Source organism: Eutrigla gurnardus (assembly GCF_963514095.1).
Source record: "Eutrigla gurnardus genome assembly, chromosome: 6".
NCBI lineage: Eukaryota > Metazoa > Chordata > Actinopteri > Perciformes > Triglidae > Eutrigla > Eutrigla gurnardus.
Window position 1 is genome coordinate 30,590,245 of NC_139920.1, and position 27,719 is coordinate 30,617,963.

At 49.7% G+C, this 27,719-nt stretch overlaps 1 protein-coding gene across 1 annotated transcript; it reads left to right on the forward strand.

The window, feature by feature from the left end:
• Positions 1 to 1,271: 1,271 nt before the first annotated feature.
• Positions 1,272 to 26,317, forward strand: midn (midnolin). Its single transcript, XM_084010826.1, has 8 exons — positions 1,272 to 1,666; positions 3,140 to 3,368; positions 4,777 to 4,864; positions 4,974 to 5,036; positions 13,720 to 14,370; positions 15,722 to 15,845; positions 16,033 to 16,356; positions 22,852 to 26,317. The coding sequence occupies exons 1-8, from the start codon at positions 1,591 to 1,593 to the stop codon at positions 23,112 to 23,114; spliced, it is 1,818 nt and encodes a 605-aa protein (XP_083866952.1). The 5' UTR covers positions 1,272 to 1,590; the 3' UTR covers positions 23,115 to 26,317.
• Positions 26,318 to 27,719: the final 1,402 nt, after the last annotated feature.

Below are 27,719 nucleotides of genomic sequence, written 5' to 3' on the forward strand. Positions count from 1 at the left end.
GACTTTTTACAGATTGTCGTCATTACGTAGTTATTTCAGCGTCCTTTCTGTCCGTTTTTTGAGATTAAATCACAACAAATGAGTTTATTTTGAGTTCATACCATTGAACCTCTGGGTGATGATCTCAGGCAGGACGCTGTTTGATTACATCACAACATGTACAAAGCAGCAGTAGAGCTTATTTCAGCCATGACTGAGCAAACGTTGTCGGTGTCTACCTGGAGATAAGCCCCGCCTCCCTCACCTGCGCGTCCAGCCGGAATGACTGGAGGCGAAGAATCGCTTCCCGTTTGCTGTGAACACACCTTAATGCTTCATACTTGTCACTTATCTATTTATTTATTTTTTATTTTTTTTTGCAAGGGTCATAATTGAATACGTTAATCTTCTATAATGCATCATAATCATTGTTAATATGCATCATAAAGCAATCATCATTTTCTCTAAGTGGTCATTATTTATCTTAGTAAAGTGAAAATCATTAAATCCAAATGTCAGTGATTGACGAGTAATTATGATGCATCGTGATACTTGACTGTATCCATTATAAGATGCTTTACATTGCGTTATGATTATGGTCGTGGATGAATATTTGTGGTTCCTTTAACTGTATTTATGACTTGCTATGAGCAGATTATAACGATGGTGTGTTTCTAATGCGTTATACACATGGGTGTCACAACAAGCCAACAACTGCAGGATGTGGAAAGTACTACTGTCGTCGTACTGAAGTACACATTCAGGTACTACCCTCCACAGGTCATTACACTGGGGGACTTGTGTACTACTGCATATACCATAGGAATAATTCACATTTGTTTACAGGTGTAACTATGGGAACGTGTATATAAGGGGTTACAATCAGCTCCACCTTCAACACTTCAACATGACTGTTTTATATTTTGTAGTATTTCACATGGAGGTCCACCTCCACGGTGACGTCTCCGTGTGTGTGAAGCAGGTAAACGTGTGTGAAGGTATGTGTGTGTGAATACACCGCTGCGTTTGTGTCAGAGACGTGTTGTGTGTGTGGTGGACGTGGCCTCGTATCCATGGAGCCTGTTTACCGGTCTGTTGCCCGGTGACGTCCCTCCCTCCTCTCTGTCGTCACACATCGCCGCGTCATTAACTGCTTGTTAAGGTGGCCGCCGGTGTTCGTGTGTTTCCATGTATATACACAGCGCCTGTTAAAGCCCCCCCCCCCTGCCGTTCGGGGAGCTGCAGACTTGGATCTCCGCGTCGGCGCGTTCTTCCCAGCGACGGGAGCACGTCGGACGCGGGAGGCGGGTCGCGGAGGAGCGGGGCCACCTTAAAAATCACACGCCGACAGAAGGAGAACACTTCCCTCCACCCAGATCCGAGAGCAGCCCGTTAAGAGGCGTCTCACCTTCCACACGCTCCTCTCCACACCGAGGAGACGCCGGCGCGCCAACAGCGCACTTTACTGCGTCTCCGAACGTCCCCGGTGCGTAACGATCACCGGTGCGGAACGACCACCGGCCGGACGCGCAAACACAACCGTTCTCTTTGGATATCCAGGCGTTTGGATTAAACCAGAGTTTTTATAGTCGCCGTTTGGGTTTACTGTCCATGCCAAAGCTGGGGGAACACACTGGAACGCAACACGCTTTTGCGCGAAGCTTGAAAGTTTTCGCCACAATAATTGGTAAGTCACTTTGAACAGCTCCGGGTTGTGACGTATTCACATCGATCCGGAGACGGATCGATAAAAAAAGCATGCTGTCAAATGAGCCACCCTCCGTGTATTAACGTGATTACTGTAAACGATCATCCAATAGAGTTGTGACGGTAAGTAGTTGATGTTTGAACAATGACGACATTATTCAATCAAACCGCAGCGTGACGTCAGAGCAGGCTGGGTTTATAGTTGAGCCTAAAAACATACAAACAAGTGGTTTTAGATGGCAGAGAAAAACAAAGTAAACTATTGCAAGTCTTCTTTTTATGAGGAGGGGGGGTGTTCCTTCTTCGGCCGCTGGGTGGCGACCGAGTATCTTCTTCATAGTGTTAAAGGCCCTGCTTGTGTTTGGAGGGGCAACTCGGTTTATTTACATACCAGTATGGTGGAAATAGACTTTCTGCAACTGTTTGCGTGCAGCTTTCCCTGCTTATCACCGGGAAACGAGGTGAAATAGATACCAAGGAATGTTTCATATCTACATTTGCCTTTCTCACGTGTGTAGGTCGAAGACACTGTCCTGTTGTTAATTCTCCATACGGGACTGTGAAGCCCCCGCGTCAGATTCACCAAGACCTTTTCATAGCTTGTTTTAATGGTGAATAATATTTAAGGTAGCTAAACGACACAAATAAGCAGGAAGTGTAGTTACAGGTGAGAAAGTAAAGAACTCAACATTTTACTCGAGTTCTCCTCAAACTGTCCGCTGACTTCGTTGCTATTATTATTATTATTATTATTTGTTCTAGAATGCTTTAATTTATTATGAATGGCCTAAACTCGCCTGCCCTCCACGTGGGTGTGGATCTCCTCTCGCCATTGGCTGAAACCGGGAGCGCTCCACGACGGAGCTCGGCCGTGATTGGCCGGCTGCGGGCGGTGGGCGTGTCTCTGCGTCGGCGGTGGCAGTGGGAGCCGAGCGACGGTTCATTGTGGGTATTTTCCTCCGGAGCTGCCGCGGTGTTGAGCGCAGCGGAGACGGCCTCTAACCACCGGCAGCTTTAACGGACCGTGTGTTTCTCATCCAAAGCTCACAAAACACCGAGAGGAATTTATATTCTTTTTTTAAAATCCCAGTCTTTGTTTCTAAAGGTAAACGAGCGTCTGTTCTGCTGACACACATCGCGTTCTGCATCTGTAGCATTTAGGGAGACTTTTGCTGGGAAAAGTGTCGACAAAGAAAGAGAAGGAAACCCGAGCAAACAGAGACACAGAGCCGTGTGCTGTCGGCTCTCCTGTGGGGAATATCCTGGTGATCTCGGCCGGAGGAGGACGGACCTGCTTTTGTTCCGACTCTCGAGTGAAAAGAAACCGGGAGAAAGCTCTCTTTGATTCGCGAGCAGAACAAGAGCCGGTAGCCGACGGGACCCGCTTCTCCACCCGCCTCAAACACCCCCGGCTCCGCTCACCCGTCTGCATCCCTCCCTCCTCTGACCACAGGTTATCGGATGGACCAGCACCCCAGCGCCCGGAGCTGCACCAGTCGCGGGGCTTCGTCCTGCGAGGCCGTCCCGCCTGAGCCCTCCATGAATCTGTACATCCACTCCACCACCGGTACGCGCTTCGAGCTCGCCCTGCCCCAGGAGGAGACCGTGGACGGGCTGAAGAGGAGGCTGTCGCAGAGACTGAAGGTGCCGAGGGAACGACTCGCTCTGCTGCACAAAGAGACGTGAGTACAGAGCACCGTGCCCGTGCTGCAGCCTTTCTTTGTATAGAACCGTATATCCGCCGTATACCCACCAGCACGGTGCGCGTAATAACGAGGCTGCTCCGCGGCATTAAACACACAAACCGACCGCATGCGCGTTCACGCTCCGGGGCCGATGGTCGGGTTCATGAGTGGCCGGGCTTCAGACGCAACCTTGGCTGCGTCGGTCGTCGATACATTCATGGAACCGACCACCGGGACTATCGGATTCACGCGCCGGTCACTGGAGCAGTATCGACGCGGCTGCAGACCTGCATTGATTGGAGCCTCCTCCTTCATTATGAAGACTGAAGCCTGACTGATTACTAATGCTGAGGGAATCAAACACGTTAAACATTAATGAGTAAAGTCCCACAGACAGCCTGTCATTCATTTACTCTGCTGCTGCTGCTGCTGCACCTCCATAGTTGATGTTTGACTCCCTGTAATGGAGGTGGAGGCGGCTGTGGTCTGGTGTAAGTGTTACACGGTAATAGCCGGTCGTTTAGTGGTTTCAGGAGGTTCCTTGGTGAGAGCTGGCCAGCACTCAGATCATCACACTTAAAGCAGGACTCCATAGAGGAGGGGAGATAAAGCCTTTATCATTCAAAAATAACCAGAACCTACGGCCCTGAAAGGCATCTCACCAGGTTGAATGAGCTAACAATAGTGCAGGTGGTGTTGTGGGGGGAGAAAAGAGAAGGGCGGTTGGAGTGCATGCAAACAGTCAGCATTGTTTTTCAGCCTCCATCCCCTCCCACCCAATAAATCACATCATCCTTTAAAACCTGAACCCCCCGTTTTAAATCCCCTCCTGCTGGACCTGGAGACTACAGCACGCCGGTAGCTGCCGGCCTTTGTTCAGCTGCTGGGGTGAAATATGGGTCATGCCGTCCTAAAACATCCTTCACGGAGAGTCGGGACGCTCGGGTGCTTTTAGTGCGTCGTGACCGGCTGGAGAAGACAGTCGTACCGAGCAGACTCTCCTGCACCGCACCGGCGTTTAATAGTAAATTCATGTATCAACTTTCTCCAGAATTACAGAGGGAGCCGGTGTTATACAGTTCAATTAAGAAGAATGGCTGCATGTTTGTTTTAGCTTCTCCACGTTTGAACTGCAAACGGCAACAGAAAATACTCAACTTAGGCGAGTGGCGGCGGTGCCAGATATCCACGGCCAGCGGTTCTCAAGCTCCACTATACTCGAAATTGAAATATGACAGCGCAATCAATACTTCCCTTTCATGGAGCTTTTCACCCACGGCTCTTTTTTCAGAACTCGTTTTGAATTCTGTCTGCCCCCGTCCTGGCTGAAGGCTGTTTGTGTGTGTCTGAAGTGAGGAGATATTGTCAGCACAGTCTAATTATCTTGTCCTCTCTAACCCTTCAGGCGACTAAGTTCAGGCAAACTCCAGGATCTCGGCATCTCTGATGGGAGCAAGTTAACACTTGTCCCAACAGTTGAAGCAGGATTAATGGTAAGGCTCAGCTGGCTGTGGTGTCGATGTCAATAACAAATGCAGTACATGAGCATTATTTACATAACTGCTCATTTTTAGTTCATTAAAATTGTGGTTTTTTTTGCAGTCTCAAGCATCAAGACCCGAGCAGTCAGTAATGCAGGCCTTGGAGAGTCTAACAGAAACTCAGGTAAGAGATGTTTCTTCTTCTGTGTGTGTGTGTGTGTGTGTGTGTGTGTGTGTGTGTGTGTGTGTGTGTGTGTGTGTGTGTGTGTGTGTGTGTGTGTGTGTGTGTGTGTGTGTGTGTGTGTGCGCGCGTGTGCGTGTGTGCACGGGGATATGTGAGGTTGTCGCTTCGGCTGAGAGCAACATGCAGAGACGACAGAAACCGAGAGAACGAGATGAGGCCGCACAAGCCTCTTTGCTTGTCTAATCTCAGCCTCTTAAACAAGCCGAGCCGAGCTGGTGTGAGCCGTGAGGATAAAATAAGCAGCAACACCCCTTGTATCCTAGTAACATCTGTGGTGTGTGTGTGTGTGTGTGTGTGTGTGTGTGTGTGTGTGTGTGAGCACGGCGCTGCAGGACGCCGGGGTGAACACCACACAAGAAAGGCTTATTTAGCGAGCTGCTGAGAGGACCAGCAGCACACTTCCACCTTTCTGTTTCTGCCTTTATCTGTGATCTGTCTCCACTCCTCCTGTGTTTCATGCTCGAACACATGCACAGGCAGGTTTCCAGGAAGTGTGCTGTGGCTGCATGGAGACGGAGTGTAGTCTCTCTCACGCATGCACATACTGCAGGATCATCAGATGACAGCCTTCTCACTACACATTAGCATAGGGTTCCTGGAAGCCCTGAACCGGGGCCCCGTCCCCTTACTTGACAGCCGAGCGTCTCCTGACAGTATGCCTCTGAGTCAGCGTGGCATGACTCACACAAATGATCAATAGCGAGAGTAAAGCGAAAGAGTTCTCAGTCGGACGCAAGCGAGAGGAGAGGCGATAAGGCCGAGTGCACTCGCAGGCGACGGCGTGACGTATGAAACGCCCTGCAGCTGACTGACTGACTCAGACGACTTCCTTTCGGGCGTTGGGCAACACTCCAGACGTACGCAAGTGCATCAGTGACTGATGTCAAAACAGTACATGATGGGGAAATGAATGATGCATTCGTCCAAAGAACCGCAAGTTGACATTTTTTATCTGAGGATGTGAGGGAGATAGCACAGTTGTTGTCTGGCGTTGCTTCATTCCCTACTTATCTGCTGGTAATCCTGGCCGTGTGTGTGAGTGATTCTTTAAGAGTCAGATGTAATGAATGTGCTGTTTTTCATCACGCTTTATGATGTCATACCCAAACGACCAGGACCGCCTCTGCGTGTGGCGAATGGGTTTGGACCGTGTTCGTTTTGAAAGGCTGATAGACGGCGAGGATCGAGGCAGAACATGTTGTGATTGTGAATGCTGGAGGTGATTACATCTATCTGCACCCAGACAGCGAGGAGGACTGAGGTCGCTCGCTGTGTGTGGAAGAGAGACGCCTGCTTTCCCCCTTACTAGTGCATTACTGTTGCATTGATCTAGATGTGATATTTACTGTAATCCAGCCGTGGCCACAGAGAAAATAAAGGTCAGTGTCGGGCGGATAGCGGGGTAAAAGGTTAAAAAAAGAGGCATAAAGCTGCTTTACTGTGTTTTTATCCAGAGAAATTGATTCCTCTTTATAATTCATGAAGCGGAATGGAATGATATAGATTGCAGAGAGATTAAGGATCTGAGTAAGATTAGAAAAATAGGAACACAAAAGCTTTCCCTCATTTCCTCTCGCCCCCCTCCCTCCCCTAACTCTGGGGCTATCAAAAATCAATCAATGCACTTAGCTCTTAAAAGTGTCTGACATGATAACTGATATGCCCATACACTCAAAAATAGCCTGGGGGGGGGGGGGGGGGCGTCAACCCCATCATCTCTCAGAACCTCTCACCCACTCCTTAAACCCTAACACACCTGTATTTTGCCATGTGACGTCTCAGATCAGCTGCCTTGCCAGTGTGGTGTGACTTCGTGGAAGAGGGGGGGCTGAGAGGATCACCTTGGGGGGGGGGGGGGGGGGGGGGTAGAGCTAACGGCTAGCTAACCAACCAAGCAGAACATGACAGCTTCCAGGGCTGTTTCAGACTTTTCTGGAGTGAGTCAGAGAGAAACTGTTTCATGAAAACGGAGCTGCAGCAATTATGGAGAAGGCTTTCTTTCCTCCTCTCTTGTTTCTGCTGAACAGCTCTCCAAGCCTCGACCATTTAAATGTGCTGTGGTTTGAAGTCCGGCGAGCTGCCTCCGTGACCGTGACGGCTGGTTTCTTCAGCGAGGACAATCCTAGTCTGCCGTAATTCCTCTTCTGGCATTTTTTTTGCACAACATCTAAGCTGAATTAAGCCAGCGCCTCACGACAGCCCATCAAAGCAGAGTTGCCTGCTGTACTCTCTTCTCATTCTGTCTGCTAAATAGAGGTTGTGTGTTCAGCTTACATATGCAGTCATGCACGGATGGACGAACACACACACACACACACTCTCTCTCACACACACACACACACACACACACACACACACACACACATCAGAATTGAAAGGATGTATTTAAGAGGATTGAGGATTGAGTTCAGAGAATGAGAGAACGTCTGATCCCGGTAGTAAAATGAATGTGAACTTACAAGACGAGCGTTGAAAGGGAAATGAAAGCAATATTCAGATTTCTGGGCTTGTGTTGACAGTGACATCAGCTCTCCATCTATTGATCTCAGTATTTGACAGAAAGAGAAGGATTATGTGTCCCTCTCAGCACACAGGGACTATTTGCTCATTGATGCACATTGATGTTAGAATAAAAGCCAACCAGGCAGGCACCCTTAACACCCCCCCCCCCCCCCACCACCACCACAGCCCTTCCCCCATGCAGCCACCTCTTTGTTCATGTCTTAAAGCATGAGCACCAAACCTGCCCAGCTGACAAGCCCTCAAACACACAACAATGATTGAGGGTCACTCTTTAAGTTCCCCCCGTCCTCCCATGATTCCCCCTTCCATCCCACACACATACTCGGCTACGGTGGCGCATTCTGCTTTTCAGAATCAATCTCCAGCTGGAGCGAGGCTCAGCAGGCTGCAGATTGACAAATTTTGCCTTGAACACTAACACAGATTGCTTTGGGAGGAGGCTGTGTTGCCGTTCCACGTGTCCCCGCGGAATACGCCGCTACTTTCCTAGCTCCTGCCAACGAGCACCTCCTGTCCTCATCCCTTCCTCGTCCTCCTCCTCCTCTTCCTCGAGCAACGACATGGCTCCGTTTCGAATCCGAATCACAATTATCTTGGCCGGGAATGTGACATGGTAGTTTCATATCTTCCAACGACTAGTTGGGGTTCATTGCGACGATGAGAAGAAGAAAATAATGGACAGAAGGAAATCAAGACATAAGAGGACAGGACTTTTTACCAGGACAAGAAACGGCATATTCTGGAGGACTGTGTGTGTGTGTGTGTGTGTGTGTGTGTGTGTGTGTGTGTGTGTGTGTGTGTGTGTGTGTGTGTGTGTGTGTGTGTGTGTGTGTGTGTGTGTGTGTGTGTGTGTGTGTGTGTGTGTGTGTGTGTGTGTGTGTGTGAGAGACACAGCTCAATGCAAATGGTCAATATGTTTCTCTTTCCAGCGCCGTAGACCGCCTTATCTCGATGCTAGTTAATCAGTAGGATTGACACGACTGGAAATCACTGCAGAGTAATTGTATTGAGGATTTGGGAGTGCAAGGAATTGAAAAATGAATCAAGTCGGTTTGTTGGTCAATATGAGAGCATCCTCCCCCGTTTTTATTGCTCTCTCTGTCCTTCCCGCTGCCATTGAAATGAAGGCTTTTTATATGCATGCAGTATGAGAGAGGCAGTTCTTTTGCTCTTTAGAATGGTAATTTGTTTTGTTGTTACCCAAATGAAAGCTACAGGAATTAATTTTGTTGCGGGATGTGTAAATCAAATTGTGTATGGAATAGAAGACAATGCCGATCTTAAGGCCTATTCAGTCCCCCGCTCATGAAAATCCCGGCCTTGAAAATTGCATTAATAAGCTGATCACGCAGTATTTTTGCACCTGTGTAATCCCCTTTGTGATGCTTAAGAGCACAGTGGGGAGGGGAGAGGGGGGTTGCCGGGATGGGTGGAGGTTATCAAGGTGTGTTGTGGGGCAATCAAGGGATAGATGGATTTCGTAGGGGATTTTATTGTCCCATTGTGTGGCTGCATCTGCTGGTGTATGTGCGTGGGGCAGCATCCATTTTTAATGTCTGCGTCTTTGTGTGTTCCCTCGCTCGGCGGCCGGGGGAGTCTCATTTCTCCATATTTTGAGTCGTGACCGTCGCTTCTTTCCATTCCCCGGCGGCGCTGAGCCTTTTGTGATTTAAGTAGCAGGCATCGTGCCTAGCCGGGGCTACTGCGTGGGAGGACGGAGGCCAGGGATGTCACGTCTGATGGCCGCCACCAAGGCTAATGAAGTCAATCAGGCCTACTCTAGTGGTGAAACAGTGGGACGTGTGTCAAAATACCCAGTCCAACAAGACGTACGAAAAAAAACACCAGGGAAAGATGGTTCACAGTAGCACCCATTGGGACGGGACGATCTAGGATTCTATCGTGGATCGGGATAATAAGTCGTAAAGGCATTCCGTGGAGGGAGAGGAGTGTGAGCAGCAGGCCAACGGGTGAAACTGAGGATTTTCTTCTTCGCCGCTGCTTGCTTTGAACTGGAGACTCTGGAGACTTGCATGAGCATGTGGATCAGCTCGGTAGCCGGTCAGTTTTTGGGAGGCTTTATCTCGGGAACCTGATCATCCTGAACTCTGCCACTCTGATGTCTCCTTTAACTCAGCCGATCAAACTCAGTGATGGCCAGCTGGTCCTCTCTTGCCCCCTCTGTTTCTTATCAGGCAGTATTACAGACGCCTATCTTTCTAATGGGGCCTTTGAAGAGCCCTCCTGGCTGCTTTTAGGATTTGGGGCATGATGCAAGTCATTGATTTTTTTCCCTTCTCTCTTTTGAGAGGCTGTTATTGCATCTATAGCTGGTGAGCGTCTGCACAGAGACTATCAATAGTGTCCCGGTGCGATCAAAACATCTAGGTCGATAGGCGGGTTAATAAGCAGGCTTTTGAACCGTCCAACCAGGCGCTTCGACAGGTGAGCTGCTGCACTGGAACCAGAAAGGCTTCCTCCTCTTAAGGCGTCCCTCTCTCCACCCTCTAGTCCCGCCCTCCAATCCTCTTTTCTCCGGCACAAAGCTGCTCAGTTGTTCATGAATGTCAGCTCAGTGCTGCCGGCGCTCTCTATCTTTCCCTCCCCTCGCCCTCCCTCAGCCTCTCTCTTCCTCCCTCACTCCTTATCTCCCTCCCTTAGTTCGCTTAGTGTGCAAAGGAAGAACGACTGCAAATGAGTTCCTTGAACCACAGGGACCCCAATAAATAAAACTGTCAGCCAGAGATGTCGAAAGAAGGGGGGAAAAGAAGGAAGGAGCCAGAGGCACACTCTCACTGAATATTTCATCACCCACCACCACTCTGACACCCTACCCCCATCGCCCACATCCCCCATCCTTTCTCCATTCCTCTCTCATGCCACCCCCCTCTTTTTCCTCCATCATTTTCTGCACCCCTCCTCCCCTGGCTGCCCCTTATCATATTCTACCCCATCACTGCATAGCAACCAAAGCCTCCCGCTAAACAAAATACCACCTCCTGGACCCTGACAACTAAAACAAAATGGTTGATACCGTCGGCTACGGGGTCAGCAGCTAAAGAGGAGCAATTAAGTGGAACAGCTCTTTATCAACACCTGCGTGTCACCGAGTAGACGCTGTCGTCACATTTCTGTTGCATATAATCACACCTGCGTGTTGTTTTCAGCACACACAGACACACCTTGTTCTTCAGGCATGAGCTCCTTGTCTCTTTGCATACCACTGCTGCCGCATCAGAAAGAGAACAATGAATAGCTGGTTTTCTCCCCGTCTGCCTTAACACAACAAAAGCCGGGGCCCTCGGCTGGCCCTCGCTGTTCTGCATCTCTTGCACCGCTCGCCCGGCTGATTTGTAGCCTGCCATGTGGTGCCGGGGAGCTCAGGAGGAGTACATGGGTTTCATCTCGGTGGTTTGAATAGTCATTATAAGGGTAATCAAGCCTCCTCTCTGTTTCTCCTGCTGTCACTCACTGCTTCGCTCGCTTTCTCACACATGCAGGCGACGAAGCAAAGCCTACGTTCAGCCTCGACACTGACTGGCATCTGGGATGATTCCATCACAAGGAATTTAAAAAAGCATTCTGCTCGGGATCCACATATGTACTACAGCGTGAACACAATTGTGTCCTGGCCTTATTAACACACGGTGTATTTGCCTCCTTCAAATAACGCCGACGAAGCGTAGAAGTGCCGCGGCGGTCCTGGTCTCTGGCTGTATGACTAAGCACAAACACGTCCGTTTAACAGCAGCTTCTTCAAAGATCAAATCAAGTGCCCGGGGTCCGAGTGAGCATTCTGCTTGGTTTGATATGCACTGGCTAGCAGCTAACAGTGCAAACAGCCCTAACAACAGCAACAGTGCTGACAGAGCTAACCGTATTAGCCGGAGGATGCGGCGAGATTAGCTAGCCAGTAGGAAACGCATATCCTCCATTCAAACCGTGGGTATCAAATCCACTGGTATCGGGTTAAAACATGTGAGGCCCTAGAAGACGCCCAACAAAGACAGAAGGTCTATATTTTCTCTTTAATGTTCCACTATATTCTGATTAAAAAGAACAAGAAGTACCCAAACATCACTTGTAAGTACTTGTCTGAACCACGCTGGGTATCTTCGTGGATACAAACAGTCACTTTGCAGTTTCCCCCCACATCTCCCTCCCTTTAACTAAACACCGGCTTGATGGTCCCCCTGGGGGCCTCTGACTTTGTATGCATGTTTCTTTGTGTGTGTTGTGGGTTGGCAAACTGCCGACTCATTCTCTTGACAGCTGTCAGTCACAGACAGTCGGCGTCTCCTCCCCCACCTTTTTTTGCATTACTTTCCGCCTCCCCCCGAGGTCTCAAACAGACACGGAGTTTCCCCGAGGCATCTCAGGTAGCACCCTGCCCTCTTCTCCTCCCCACTTCACCCACCCGCTGGCTTCATTGTCTTACCATGACAGTGTAATCATGAGGTGGACCGGACCATCAACAAGCCATTAGTCACTGAGTTAACACTGTGAAAGGTGGAGTTTCTGTGGATCCAGCAGCATCCTTTTACGATTTCTGCTGCCGCTTTAGCTGTTGGATTATTTACATGAAACGCAGCCGATCGGATCATCCCAACCCCCCTCGTCCTTTCACCTGCCTCTCCTCTGCCTCCGTCCTCCTTTTCCACGCCATGTCAATACCAATGTGCAAAGGTCACCCTGGCAACAGGGAGGCAGCGGTCGATAGAGAAATAAATAAGCAGAAGAAAAGGGAGAGAAGTGATGGAGGGCAGAGCCTGGTGATTCACAGGGTTAACTACAGGCCTCCGTCTCACAAGCACACTCCAAAGGCTGCAGGGTCTGGAGGGGCTGAGGCCTCTGCTCTCTTGTGCTGTCTTTGTATGTAAGTCTCTATTACTTGTTTTCTCTGCTTTGTCATTATTTCTTTCACTCCATCTCCCGGCCTCTTTGTGCTCTCCTGCCCTTTTCGGTGCTGCTTCTATCCTTCTGCCCCCCCACCCCCACTTCCCTCTGGGGACTGAAAGCACACAGGCTGGTTGTTGAAACCATTTCGACAGAGGCGTCACTTTGTGTTAGCCAGAGCTGGTTCTTTTCTGTTTGCTTCTATTCGGGGGGAACCTGAGATGTCATTTACTGTCTTCAAGACCCCCAAAAAGAGTCTTTCTGACCCCCGAATGACTCGCAAATAAACAGCCACCGACACGCACAGACTTCAAGTGAGTGGCGACACAGCGACGGAGCCGCAGGCATGCGGGAGGAGGACAAGAGAACTTCTGTTGTTCAGTGTGAATCCTCCAGCCAAGTCGTGACAAACTCGACTATCCTGTGTGTGTGCTTGTGCGAGTCCATCCGGGCCACGGGTGGGACGGCGAAGGCCTCCACACTTGGCTCCTATTAGCCGTTGCCAGAGCTCCAAAAATGGGCAGCCCTTCCAGATCCGCCGCGGACAATCGGCCATTCTGTGTTTGAGAGGCAGGCGGGGTGTGTTTCCTGGACGTGGGACTGATTTTTCAGGCCCCAGGCCAGACAGAAGGGTGGCCTCTGTCTCTGAGCTGAATGACAGTGCTGACTAAGAACGGACTGAGGGCAGTGGGAGGCGAGCGAGATTGGAGCGCTATTTGTGTGCGTTTTCCAATAGGCCTCCTCATCCCCTGCTCCCCAGCACATGTAAATAGGCTAGTGTTACAGAATGGTGATTGATTGCATGATGGCCTAATGTGGTGTGTCTGTGTCTCTATGAGAGGGGGAGCTCAAAGCTCTGTTGTGTGCTGTTTAACTGCCATCCATGGTGCAGGCTGTTCATTTACAAAGGAGGAAGTCAATATGTGTGGGGGAGTTCTTCTCTTTTGAAAGGCTTCGGCCTTCAGCACATAATGTGGAAGCAGACTCGGTTTGCAAATACGACTGCACCAACACGTCACGTATGTGTTGCTTATTTAGTTTCTTTGTAGTTTGGCAACACTTTTTGTGAGGCTGGCTGTAGCTCAGTGGGTTGGGAAGATCGTCCCATGGTTGCAGAAGGAAGTGTCAAAGGGTTAATTTGGTGACTATTCTGTAAAAGTATGTGAACGTATTTCCTCAGATGCTCTTTTTTTCCTACTTGCAGGTCAGTGACTTCCTGTCCGGCCGCTCTCCCCTCACCCTGGCACTGCGTGTCGGTGATCACATGATGTTCGTCCAGCTCCAGTTGGCGGCGCAGCAGTCCGGCGGTGCCCAGCTCCAGCACAGGCACCTCATCACCCGGGGCAACGCGGAGACGGCAATGGGACAGCCCACGGGGCAGCCCACGGGACACCCTACGGGGCAGCCCACGGGACACCCTACGGGGCAGCCCACGGGACACCCTACGGGACAGCCCACGGGACACCCTACGGGGCAGCCCCGCGTTCCCCACCCTCACCCGAACTCCCACCACCACCACCCCCATCACCCACACAGTCATCCCAGCCCCCACTTGTCCCAGCCTCACCTGGTCCCTTCCTCCCCCTCTTCCCCAGTCTCCCCTTCCTTCCCCCTGCCCTCCACGCACCACCAGCCGCTCCCACCCATGTACCACCAGTCGCCCTCCTCCGCTCACTGTAGCCCCCCTACTCCCCCTCCTCCACCTGCCTCCCCTCGCCCGTCCAACATCCCTGGAGGTCTCTTCCGCTCTCCAGCCCATCACAACCATCACCACCACTACCACCAGCCTTCCTCAAGCCAGCCCAGCAACGACGTCGGCCAGGCCAGCCCTGTAGCCCCGGTCATCTGCCCTGAAGTAAGTCTCACAAATATCCTTAGTAATCAGGATTTTCTTTAGATGTTATCTGCCCCGTCTTACTGACTTACTAACTTTTACACTGATGTGATTCAGGCACTTAACCCTCTTGTGAATGAACAATGGCGGGGGATGGGTTATGAACGATTGACCTGAGGGCCATGCATGCAACTCAATCACCCTCCATTTCATTGATTAGATTAGTGGTACAGCCCAGCAGCGGGAGGACAAACTCGTGGTTTACTCAGGTCTGGAGAGGGTTTTGCATGTAATGTGTGTTTGTGCTTCCAAACCACAGTGCACTTAGTCATCACTGGAGTTCCCAATTTTCATACAAACAGGCCATCACACTCACACTCACACTCACACTCACACACACACACACACACACTCACACACACACACACGTCAACTGGCTTGACAATAAGACTCAAATGGAGGCAGATTTAATGAATCACTGATCATTATTCTCAGTGTTGTCAATCATGTATCATTAACCTTTACAACCATTTATTGAACTTTGGATGACTCTGAACACACAATCACACTTAACTCGTCTCCGCCGGCCACATTTGCCGTTTATACTTTCTCTATGTCCCACATGCTCCAGCCTATGGACGGCGAATAAGAACCAGATGTTAGTGGACTATGTGGGAGAGACGGTTCACAACAAGAAAAAAAAAACAGACGGGCCGGTTTTAGTAGTGAGGAAAGGGAAACGGCTATTCCTCATTAGGCTTTCACACGTGTAACGCACACAAACACAGAGACCTTTGCCTGGGTTTCAATTTCACTTTCAGATGTCAGTTGAGAGATCCAAGTTTAGATAAAGGTGAAGTCACAGCGCTGCTAAGTTTGGTCTCTCTCAGGTTAGAGGTAACAAGATATCCCGACTGCTTTGGGGCTTTAGTATGGCAGAAAGCTCAGTTTTCCTGCTCTCGCTCTGCTAGTATTTACAACACCCCCAAGTAAAGGTCACTTACGGCACACAAGTGTCCTCAGGACAGCACTCACCTCATATACTCTATATGTAGAAGGGGTATATATGTAGGGTTGCACAATTAACTCAATATTTATTACAGTACAACAGGATCGCCTGCATTATTGACAGTTAAAAGGGTTGTGTCTAAGTGTGAATATCATGAAAGCGCAATAAAAAAAGTATCTCAGATCAACAAACAATTGTGATCAAAGTCATGCAGCCATATTTTGTGTGGCCGTCAATACCAGTTACAGACATGCTATCTGTGATGTTTATGTTAGCACAGTATGTGACATGGTTCTGTACATGTGTTCCGCTTCGACATGCCCCGAGGCCTAACTTCCTGCTACTTCATGTTTTCCCCTGCAGGCTAACTGCAGCACTAGCAGCTCCAGCAGCGGCAGCAGTCCCTCCACGCGCTCCCGCAAGCCCGGCGCCATCATTGAGAGCTTCGTCAACCATGCTCCCGGAGTCTTCTCAGGGACCTTTTCAGGTGAGAGGACACTAGTCCAGCCACGTTTATTTATATAGCACATTTCATACGACATTATATATTTCTGATGCATTGCTGCTCTAAGCAAACATTCTCCTGTGTCTGGTCTGAAGGTCTGCAGCGGCCATGTGGATGTAGGAACGGCCTGAAACCCTTGCATAACACTTTCTCTCTCTCTCTCTCTCAGGCACTTTGCACCCAAACTGCCAGGACAGCACTGGGCGTCCCAGACGAGATATCAGTACCATCCTGCAGATCCTCAACGACCTCCTGAGCGCCACGCGCCACTACCAGGGCATGCCCCCCTCCCTCACCCAGCTCCGATACCAGACCCAGTGTGGTTCGCCCACCTCCCCGGCCCCCTCGCCGCCTCCCTCGCCCCAAGTTGCTGGCGTGACAGGCCTCTCTGCCAAAGCTACCTCTGTGCCCGCCAGCATCCCCAGCAGCCCTCCGCCGACTCTCCATCCACTGGTGCAGTGCCAGAGTCAGATCCGCATGTGCAAACCACCGGGTGAGTGACTCCACACCGCCTCCGCTCATGCCAACAAGTCAAACACACTCGCACACGTTAAGTGTGTCCCTCGAGGCATCTTCCTGCAGCACCTCCCTGCTTGCTAGCGTGTGTTCCTGTGTGTTAATTGTCATCTTTTGTGTGGTTTTTCGTTGTCATCGCATGCTGCGGTTAGTTCCCGGTTCTTTTGGGACTATTTGGCACCTTTGCCTTGTTCAAGCACTTATTTTCATCTTTAAAATACTGACGAAGCAAGAACATAAATGTCTGATTAAAGAACAAAAAAACCCATCTCCTCTGGGGTTTTGATGCAGAGGAGAAGAGGAAGAGATGGGTGGAGGTTGGGGGTGGGGGCTGGCTGCTTAGTAATGCAATACAAGCTTCTCCAAACCTGTTCAGTCAGGCTTCACTTGTCAGGCAGCGGAGATGGCTTTGTTTTTGTGCACCAAGGAGATAGGTTTACCCCTTCCAGCCTGGGCTGGGCTATGTTTAGATTAGATTAGGCTTTGGGTGATTTAACCTGGCTCTTAAAGAAGGGCATGTATGGGCTGGACAAACCTCCATACCCACGATGCCCAAGGCCTGGGACGGGCCAGGTGCCGGAGTTCAGACGATACCGTTCACGCGCCGGTGTTTTAAAACCTCCCTTTCCTCGCAGAGACACAGGATGTGGAGTGTCAGACAGATGTCCAGCAGCGATAACATTCAGCCAATGGTGTAAGGATAGACTGACTGCACCGAGAGAAACGGCATTGTCCTCTGCTGCCTCCTTATCTCCCGTGGAGGAAATCGAGCTAGCCTTTGGTGGAGCGGCTGGTAGATTCTTATTGAATAGTCTGCGAGGGAGGGTCCAGTCATTTATGTCCAGTGTTGTCCTTTGTTTGACAAGGCAAGAGTCTACATGTCTATTGTCATATTGTCTCTGGTTTTACGACCTTTGGTTGCAGAGATAATGGAGTGTTTTAGTTTCAGCAACTGAACACGGATAAACCGGCATTCTTTTGGTCACCCTGGTGCCTCATAGGTGTTGAGGGAACAGTTTGAATAACAGGCTTATTTTCCTCGCTCACCTTTCCTTCACCTACATACACAACTACATACTACGGGTGCAGCCGTACGAAAACAACACGGTTCGGTACGCAACTCTTGTTTTTAGGTGATGGTTCGGGATGTTTTTGGTACAATACGGAAAACAAAGTATTGCAGAAAATAACATTTTTTTCATGTATTTAGAAAACAAACAGTCACTCATTGGCCACAATTCTCATTCATATTCATACTGGCATATTAAATACAAAAATAAAATAACTCACACAAATGTCTGTCATGGGTTAAACCAACTAGCATGCTAAGCTCACAACAACTAGCGTACAGAAAGGATGTCACATAAGGAAACAAACTACCATTACACCCGACTAAATACATATACACACACAAATCCCACCCTTCCCCTCTTCTCCCTCCCCTCATCTTCCTCTTCATCGACACTCGCTGCTGTTTCAGCCCCTCTGCTGTCCACAGCCGTGTCTGTAAAATCCATCTCTCCGTCTTCCCCATGTCTGTGTTGTGCATCAATACATTGTCTGTGCTCATTTGGCCTTTTTATAGATTTATTCCGAAATGCAGCTCTGAAAAGAATTTGCTTTGTGAAGTAGAGGGCAGAGAGGAGGAGGAGGAGGAGGAGGAAGGGGGGATGTTAAAACCACAACACTAAGCCTCCATTCATCACATGGGTGTTTATATCCTGTCCATCAGTCTACCAACTGCCCACTGTTTCACCAACGGCAGAGGAAGAGGGAAACAGCCTGTCTGGCTGCCTCGCTCCACCTTCCTGCTCACTGTACACTTTCCAGAATGCGATGCGTAACCGTCCAGCGAGCTCTCGGTCCAGCCCGCCGAGACAGTGAACGTGACGTTGGCGTGGACGGCGGCTGTGTGTCTGCTTTGCATCGCGTTCCACATGGTGGAAGGAAGCCGATGACTAAGCGCTCTCAGTCTTATCAGCCCGACACCTGATGGAAGACTTACTGGACTTAACGCGGCGGCTTAACTCTGCTTCACAGAAACCTGCCTTCATTCAGCTACAGGAAAAACCTGAAGTTCTCATCTGCCCGAGTGTGTGTGTGTGTGTGTGTGTGTGTGTGTCTCGACAGTCAAACTCGGGTTGAAACAGCCTCTTGAAAATGTCACATAGCCGGGCTGTCTCCTGAGAGCCTTTACCCTTTCTGCTGCAAGTTCATGTGCAAGGGGGAGAAGACGAGCGTAAATAAAGAGCTTGAACACTCTCTCACACACACACACACACACACACACACACACTCTCTCACACACACACACACACACACACGACCACAAGCGCCTGGTTAAAGTCTTTGGCGACTGGCTTGGTTTCACGGCTTTGCTGCATAGTACTGCTGAGTGGGGATTTGTCCGCCCAGGACTGGTGTTGGATTTGAACAGGAGGGCTTTAGCGTGGCCTGGCAGGATGATTGTTAGCTAAATTCCTTTACTGAGTAGGGTGGACCCCCCCCCTCCCCTCCCTTCAGCCCCCCTGCCCGGCCAAGCCCATTGTGCGGGGGCCGGAGCCAGGGGCTGAAGGGAGGGCACCGGGCTGAGCCATTGTGGGGCAGAGGAGGGGGGGCGATGGGATTATAGGGCTGCCTTTTAGTCCCCCTCCCACTGCAGCTGCCTTACTTCAGCACAGGCACACAGAGGGGCAAAGTTAGCTCGGAACGCCACCTCCCCCTCCCTTTTTACTCTCCCTTCCACATCCCTTCACCCCCATCCGTCCCCTTGCCATTTGTCAGGTCACGTTAGCTTCGTGCTGGCTGGGACTGTGGCAAGCCGAGGGAGGAGGAGGGAGGCGCAGGGAAAGCTCCTTCGGCCTTAACCTCATTGAGTCCTGTGTTTAAGCCCTGACCCGCTTGAGCCGATGCACTGCACATCATCCACCGGTCGGCTTTACTCCGTCCTCCTCACAAACACCCGGGGATGTGACACCGAGCTCCCCGGTACCGGGACGAACGGCAGAGCTCTCCGGCAGAGCTCTCCGGCAGAGCCAGCCAAGCACATCAGGTGCCCTTCCATTGTCGACAAGGAGAACGAGCGAGCGAGCGAGAGAGAATGCAAATGAAGTCTAAAAGTCATTGAAGAGCTCGTGTCCCTGCAGGATGTCGATACCCTTTCACCGGCTGTCAGAATGCTCATATTAGATTGTGTCTGATAAGTTGTGCTTAATTGATTGCTGGCTTTCATCCCGTCAGGTTTCCCGTTTCTGTGGCTGAACTGTGGTGGGGTTTCTCGTTGGTCTGGTTTCATGGTGTTCAGCTTCAACTCAGACTTTGCATAGAAAAACAGGCCCTGAAACGACTACGTCCTAAAACACTTGAGCCTCGGGACCGATTCTGAACGCTGTAGCTACTGTCCCGTAATGTCGAAATACCGCCGCTGTAATGACATGAACGTAGTGATGCCAGAGGAAGCCGAGGACTGTGGACTGCAGTGGGATTTTCTCTCTTCTTCCTCTCTCCCCCTTTTCACCTCCCCTCCCTCCCCTCTTCCCCTTGATGCTGAGCAACTACGTTCTCTCTGCCAGATCACAAGACTTATCAAGCAAACAAACAAACAGCAGCACTAAGACAACTGCAAATGAAGGCCAATCTTTATACGATCAATAAAAGGAGAAGCTCCTTTAATCTCCTGGTGCGTCCTGCACACTGCAGCCCCCATCTCCCCCTTTCTCCCCCTCCTCCTCCTCCCCCCTCCCATCTCAGTCCTGGCTGTGTTGCTGGGCTCAAAGGCAAGAAAAACTGACTGACGCATCGATTATTCATAGATCACCCCTTCTTTCTCTCTCTCCCCGTCGGTTTCCGCTGCAGCGCTCGGCTACCAAAGTCTTGAGAGATGCTCAGCGTTGAGTTTTTAGGGAGCGGTTAACACAAGAGACTGGTGTTTCCTTCCTCTCTGCCCGTCGTCTATTGGATATCTTCCACTGCGGGTCTCCTGTGTCACGCCGGGCTTCCCTCTCTCTCATTCATTCCCTATGTCTCTTACCCACCACTCTCTGGGTCCTCCATGGTTCTTGTGCTCACGTCCAACCTGAAGGTTGTGCTTCCAGGCTTTGGCTCAGCCAGTGTGTATCTCTATAAGTGTGTAGTCTGTCCTACTTACCAGCCCTAATAATAGCCCTACTGTCATAAACATAGTGTGGAGATCCGAGCGGCCAGCTGTGTCCGGCCGGCCGCCCAGGGCTCCGGCAGTGACGCTGATGAATGGCCACACATGCACACACACAAAGGCTGGTGTAGCTCCACATGCTCCGAGACCTCGCAGAGTCTATGGCCGTGACCTGGAGGACCATCACACTGCCCTCACACCGTGTGTACACCTTATAGACTGGTGAGGTTTTCCCCCGTCGCATGGCGGCGTGTGTTGGCTTTCGTGGCGTTTCATTGTGTACGGCCATATTTCCACACAAGGCGAGGGGCGGGTTTGCAGAGCAGGGGGAATGAGGGGAAGAGGGAGGACCAGAGAGGGAACAAAGCCTCGCGGCGGCGTATGTGGATGTCACATGGAGCTGAGGCAGCGGAACAATGGCTCTAATGTAGGAGAACCCCCCCCCCCCCCCCCCCCCCTTCCTCCTCCTTTTGGTATAAACCCATGTTCTCTGGAGGCGACACGCTGCCCTCGCACACAACATCTGGATGCACACATACGCTTGTATCGGCACAGAACACATTGGCAGGAAGTGTCTCTGTGAAGAAGGATCCCTTTCTGTGAGCTCTTCCCGTTCTGCTCTGGAAACGCAGCATCACGGCTGCTCGACGCCAGTTTAGTTCCTTGGTATGCACTGCAAGGCGGCGCTGAATATTTAAAACGGGAGGAAAAGGGGTCTGAACGGCACGATCCGATAAGCAAATGAGAGAAAGAGGTAAATTAAGCCCACACAGAGTCCGGGATTCATTCCGATGGAGCAGAGGAGGGCACAATCGATTCGGGGAAACTGCCACCTACGGCTGATCCTTTACCCTCCACCCTCTGTCCTCTATCCCCCCCTCACCCCTGGGGGAGGAATTCCTCAACCCATAATGCCCGCCTGCTCCCCAAGCCTCCCCCCCTCCACCTCTCGCCTCCTGCTTCTTCACACTGCCCCACCTAGCTGTCTCTGGGGAGATATGGGGCAAGAGCTGGGAGGAGGGGGACTCTGTGTGTGTGTGTGTGTGTGAGGGGTGGAATGGTGGGGGTGAAAGAGAGAGAGAAGAGGGTGGAGGGTGTTGGGTCAATGAGCTGAGAGTGGGAAGCTACAGCCATAATAAAGAAAAAAAATAGCAGAAAAAACACCATCTCTCCCCGTCTCTCTCTCTCTCTCTCTCTCTCTCTCTCTCTCTCTCTCTCTCTCTCTCTCTCTCTCTCTCTCTCTCTCTCTCTCCGCTTACAATTTCCATTCGCTTGCATTTTCTATTGAAAGCCAATAGCGTTGTCCGGGCCGAGATGGATGGCTGCACTAGAGCTAAGGTTTAATCAATGTCTTTTTAATTTGCCATCGATCCACGTTAAAAGCTACTGCGGCTATTGCTGCCGTGTGTGTGTGTGTGTGTGTGTGTGTGTGTGTGTGTGTGTGTGTGTGTGTGTGTGTGTGTGTGTGCACCTGCAACCTTGTGTGTACGTGCACGAGTATACACACTGTGAAATGTTTTTGTGTGAATACGTGATGTGCTCGAATGCGAGTGTGTGTGTGTGTGGTGTGTGGCAGAGGAGGCCGCTGCGCTTCACTTTATTGACATTCTAGCCCATTATTTAATTATTTAATTCCCAGACAGATACTAATGGAGCTGGCTAATAGATTGCGGTCGCCTTCCCTTCCTTCCAAGCCCCCGAATATACGCAGAAATGGAATTAGGCCCGACTCGGCCACTGCAGGAAAGCATTCCAAGCGATGCGAGGCCTGTCCCCCGAGACCGGATCCTCCTATAGGCACATCAACAGTTAGAAATGCACTTAGCAGCACGTCCAGCCACTGAGGCATGTCATACGCAATTACGTGCGCAGATATCAAGAGGCAAGCGATCCGAATGTGTCGTCTCTGGCTTGTGCTTGTGTGTTCTTGGCCTTGCTATTGGTTCTCAAGGAGACGAAGAAGGTCTCCCCGCTCTGTGATAAGGGGATGGAATAGCACTGAGGGGGCTAATGAGGCACAGTGGGGGAGGTTAAGCAGCACATTCCACATGGTGCACATGGTGCACGTGTGTGTGTGTGTGTGTGTGTGTGTGTGTGTGTGTGTGTGTGTGTGTGTGTGTGTGTGTGTGTGTGTGTGTGTGTGTCAGAGCCAAGGGAATGTCAAGGCTGTGTTGCTTTATCTGCTGCCTGCTAAACACACACTCACACACACATATATTGACATCCTTCCCAACGCTGGTTTATGTTTAAGTTGGTGTTAATTCTCTTCAGTGTAAACAAACCCGACTGACCACGCCCCCTCCCTCTCTTTTTGTCCAGGTGACCGCGTTCGCCAGACCGAGAACCGTGCGACTCGCTGCAAGGTGGAACGCCTGCAGCTGCTGATGCAGCAGAAGCGCCTGCGCAGGAAGGCGAGGCGGGACCAGCGCGCCCCTTATCAGTGGCTGCCCAATCGTAAGGCGGGACGCAGCAACAGCAACAGCAGCATGTCCAGCGAGGGCTCCCTGGACCTGGACTTCGACGACTCGGTGTGGAAGCCCGACGTCAAGGCCGACCTGAAGTCCGAGTTCGTCATGGCCTGAAGCGTGCGATCCCACGCGACGGGGCGGACGGATTCAAACGATGTGCAAAATAGCATTGCTCTGGATTTAGGATATATTTAGAGGGAGTGTGTCGGCGAGGGCGGGACACAGAACTGTAGGAAAGCTGTCCTCGTGGCCGACATCACGTGATTTCCCTCCCGACAGACTTTTAATCCCTTTCTGAAAAAACGGCAAGCAAACTTTCTTTTGACGTTTGGACCGGGACGGGCAGCAACCGGACTCGACAGCGTACGAGACGTTTAACGGTGACAGACACATACCTGAACGTGAGCATAGCAGAATTCAGTGGGTGGTGGTGGCGGTGGGGGGGTTTCTTTTCTATGATTTTTCAGTTTTTTTAACGCACTCTGGACAGAAATGAAGAGATCCACACTGGACTTATTAATGCGACAGGAGCACCAGAGGCCTCAGTGTTTCCTCTTCACAAGAATGGCAGAACCGCCGAACTATGGATTAATCCAACGGGCATTCTTACCGGTCTCAAAGCTCACCAACCAGAGTCTAGTTTCTACCTGTTACGAGGCGGTTCAACTTTCTTTTTTCCATTTTGAAACATATTATATTTTATAAGAAACAAACAAATATGTAGCATTGTTCACAAAGCATTCAGGTTTTCATATTACAGTTCAAAGTAGTTGTTGATTTGCACATTTCTTGATTTATAACAGCTGGTCAATGTGTGCAAGAAGGAGGAGGCGTGGCCTGAAATCAAGTTAACAAAAAATGGAAGTATTGATATCAATCTCAGTGACTTATGGTATCGATAGGAATGACTCACGAGTAAAAAACTGAATTAATATTAACAGAAAGTGCTTTAGAGGATTTTAAAATCTTTAAAAATGTATATGGAAAAAGAATGAATATATTTTTTATTTCTCTTCCTATCTGCTGTTTTCAAAAAGCAGCAGCGCTCGGCCGACTACCGCTCAGCCACAACAAACGATACGGAAAATCTCAACTTCATCCAGCCGCCTCATGTCTGACAGACCTGAACGGACATGTTGAGGGTTTGCATTAGTTTGTGTACATAAATGTGACGATTGGCAAAGGGTTTATGAGGGTGCGTGTACGTTTGACTTTAGTGTAAATCGATTTAGAATACCCCCGTGTTTTTGTCCGTCTTCTCCCAAACAACCCCGTAGTTTCTCAAAACTGCAGTGAACGCACGGGCCACGACTTTATATCCCAACAGGATAAAACATCAAGTTTGAAGTTGGTTCCTTTAAGTCCTCTTTATAATGACTATTTTCATTTTTTTATTGGCAAATGAGGGAGAAGAAGTGTGATCTGTATCCAGCATCATTATCTAGTGCCTCCACCAGTACATCCGTTGACATATCAGGTTAGGCCTTTCACAGTTTTGCTGCTACACATGGGGACTTGAGAAAAAAATTCTGAAAAAGAAACATGGGGTGGAAGCGATGGGGGAAAGTGACTTTTCTTTGCATGCAGAAGTGTGAGTTACACTGATCCTTTTTCTATTGATGGAAGAAACTTAAAAAAAACTGGTGCTGTGGGAATGAAGGTTAACAACATGCATGAATTTGTGAAGAAAATAAAACAATGCTGCTTTTGTTGGTTAGGTTTTTTTGTTTGTTTTCAATGTTAGAACAACGGCGTCCTGCTAAAGTATTACCACGCAAAACCAAAACAGATGAAGTTACGTGTGGACTCGCGTCTTGCTCAGCACTGAACATTCCTGTTGTGCTACGATGAAGATGATGATGATGATGAGCAAAGAGCACCTGACTCTCTCTCCACTCCCCACCGAACGCCGTTTGACCCTCCTCTGTGATTGGAGGAGCCCAGACCGCCTACAAACTGTCGGGAGACCGGCGGAGACCGGCGGAGACCGGCGGATTCAAACCTCCAAGAGAAGCACCGGTCCGTCTCTTCACCCGTCTGTCCGATCCACCACCCGACCACAATTGCACTCCCAGAGATTGCAGTGAGATTACCTTTTTTCGGTGAACCTCATCTTTTTTTTAAGTGGCCTTACCTTTCACTAAAAAAATGAGACACTTGGGGACAATGGGGGCGGGAATGTTTTTGTTTGGTTTTTTAACTTTCTGTGTGCATCGTTGTCGGACCGTTTTTTTGTCACTGAGGACACTGGGCATCTGTTGTTATGTGCTTTTAGCTGGTGGAGTCTCTATTATGTCAAGGCTTCTGTGCCTTAAAAATGTCGCCCTCGCTGTGTCGGTGTCGGACTCGAGCTGGTTTTCAGCGGCTGATACACGGGACTGTTGTATTCGCAGCCGCAGGGAGTCGTAGATTTTAGGGTTGAAGCTTGTTTGAGCGAATCGGATACTATTCAAGCGTTTGGTGTTGTTGCTCAAATACAGTCTTTGTCCCATTTCTCCATTGTGTCGCCATGCTTGTTGGGTCTCTGTTGTCCCAAACCTCATGTCCCTCTTACCTCTGCCCCTCCCCACCAACAAGCTGCAAAAAGCCTCCAAATCTGTGTAACGTGGACAGCTGGGGAAGGTTACACCGCAGTACCCGGATGGCGAGAAACAGCCCTGAATAAGAAAAAGGTCCTCTGAGGACTCCAGACTACATGCACTTCCTGTTTCCTTGGACACATTATTAATGGACAATTCATCCCCTGCCCCTCCCAAATTTTTTATTTAATTTTGTTTTGTATATGTATGAACTATACTCTGTGTGTGCCTCACTTCTGTGTGAAACTCAAAAAGATGAAACAAAACAAAAAAGATGACAAAAGCATTACAGAGAGGATAAAAAAAACAGTATGTTGGTGGAATTCTGATCACGTCATTTAAGTTGCCTGTTCTTTCTTGTAGCCAACTATTGAAAATAACAGGATTCAAGAATACAATTTACAATGTTCTAGCTCTAGACCGGTGTAGCACATGTGTGACTGTATTAATTTATGAAACCAAAATGGTAACTGTGAATTATGTATTTCTTTGTGCATTTTTTTTAAGCGGGGGAGAAGGTTGTCGGGACATTAGCAGCAGCTAATGCTAGTGTCCGATTTTTTTTTTTGGTGGAATATAATGGGAACAAATACGTTTCCGAAAAAAAGAAAAAAAAGGAAAAAAAATCAAAAATATATGAATATATTTTTTTCTTAAGCAATACATTTCAGTGTGACTTGTGATAGAACATTTTCTTTTTTTAGGTAATAAATAAATAAAAACAAAATGAGTACGTCATGTTGTCTCCCTGAGTGTTCATTACGAAGCCCATTCAATACCATCGAGTGAAAGCTGCTGTTCAGTCTCATATTTCACCAGAGTCTGATTTCATGAGGCAACACGAGATGAAGCTTGGAACGGCATTGATAAAATACTGCCTTACTCTATATCATAAGCTAATGTAATTGATGGTTGGACTGAACCATCTCGGCTGGCTGAGGGGTCAAGAACACACACACACACACACACATATACATACATGGGTCTAAGGGGTCTGGGGGCCACTAAGCCATAGCTTGAGCCTTGAGACTCCAACTGCACAGAAGATCGAAGGTCAGGTGCAGCTTTCAACCAACAGCAGTTAAAACTTAGTCGTTAACCTGCGAAATGTTACCGGGACGACGGCGGGATCACGGCTTTGTGTGTAACAACAGAAATGTTCTCCACGTCTGTGAGTGCAGACGGGCTCAGGATGAGACAGAATGTGGAAGCGGAGTGACAGATTGGAGAAGGGAGAAAGCAACATGTGCCGCTTCCTGACTCGTGTACTTCCAGCAGAAAGCCCTCCTCCCCTCCCCCACCCCCGCTCCGTAACCGGCGAGGGCTGAGAACAGAACTCCACTTGGAGCCTCAAGAAATAGCTGAAAGAGGATTATGTCGAAGCGTGGCTCAGGTAGGGTGCCGACAACGGCACTTCTGCACTTCATGGTCTGCACCAGGCACGACCATGAACCATGAACCACATGAATATATATGTTCAAGTCACGATGGTCCTGAAAGTGTAGCTTCTGTTTTCCATTCGGATGAAGGTCAAGGACGAGAACCTCCGTCTACTGAACATCTACTGAACGCCTCCTACACGGTGGCCTTCTGCACATCAGCAAACATGCCTCCTCTGCCTGGTAAATGCAGGGCCAGCAGGGTTTGATAAGGGGAGCCAGATGAAAGGGGGATATTGATGAGAGCTCATTGATTAGCTCCCCAATAGCCAACGGTGACGCATTTCCCTGAAAGCACACGGAGAGACGGAGGGAACATGCTAAACGTGGAGCAAAGTAAGCCATTCTATCAGCTTCCATCCCAGTGAAACTCTCCTCGTTCACTTTGTAATTCATCCTGGTAGAACGTCGGGGGGGATCTAGAACGTATATCATCACACATCACACAAGTTGCATATGGGCCGAGCGGAGAGTAACATTAACAGCGGATAGCAATGTGTCAGCTATTGGTCAATAGGAAGATGATGAAAGGAAGCCCTAGGGTGTTCTTGCTAATGTTTGCATGGTATCTGAGCATCACCAGCCAGGGCAACGCTGAGACTCGGCTGTCTAGCTTCGGGCTAAAGTTATTTGCATAACGACAACCAAGAAGCAAAGCGATAAATGGAGGTACGAGTTGGGGGCGGGGTTAGACCCTGTGT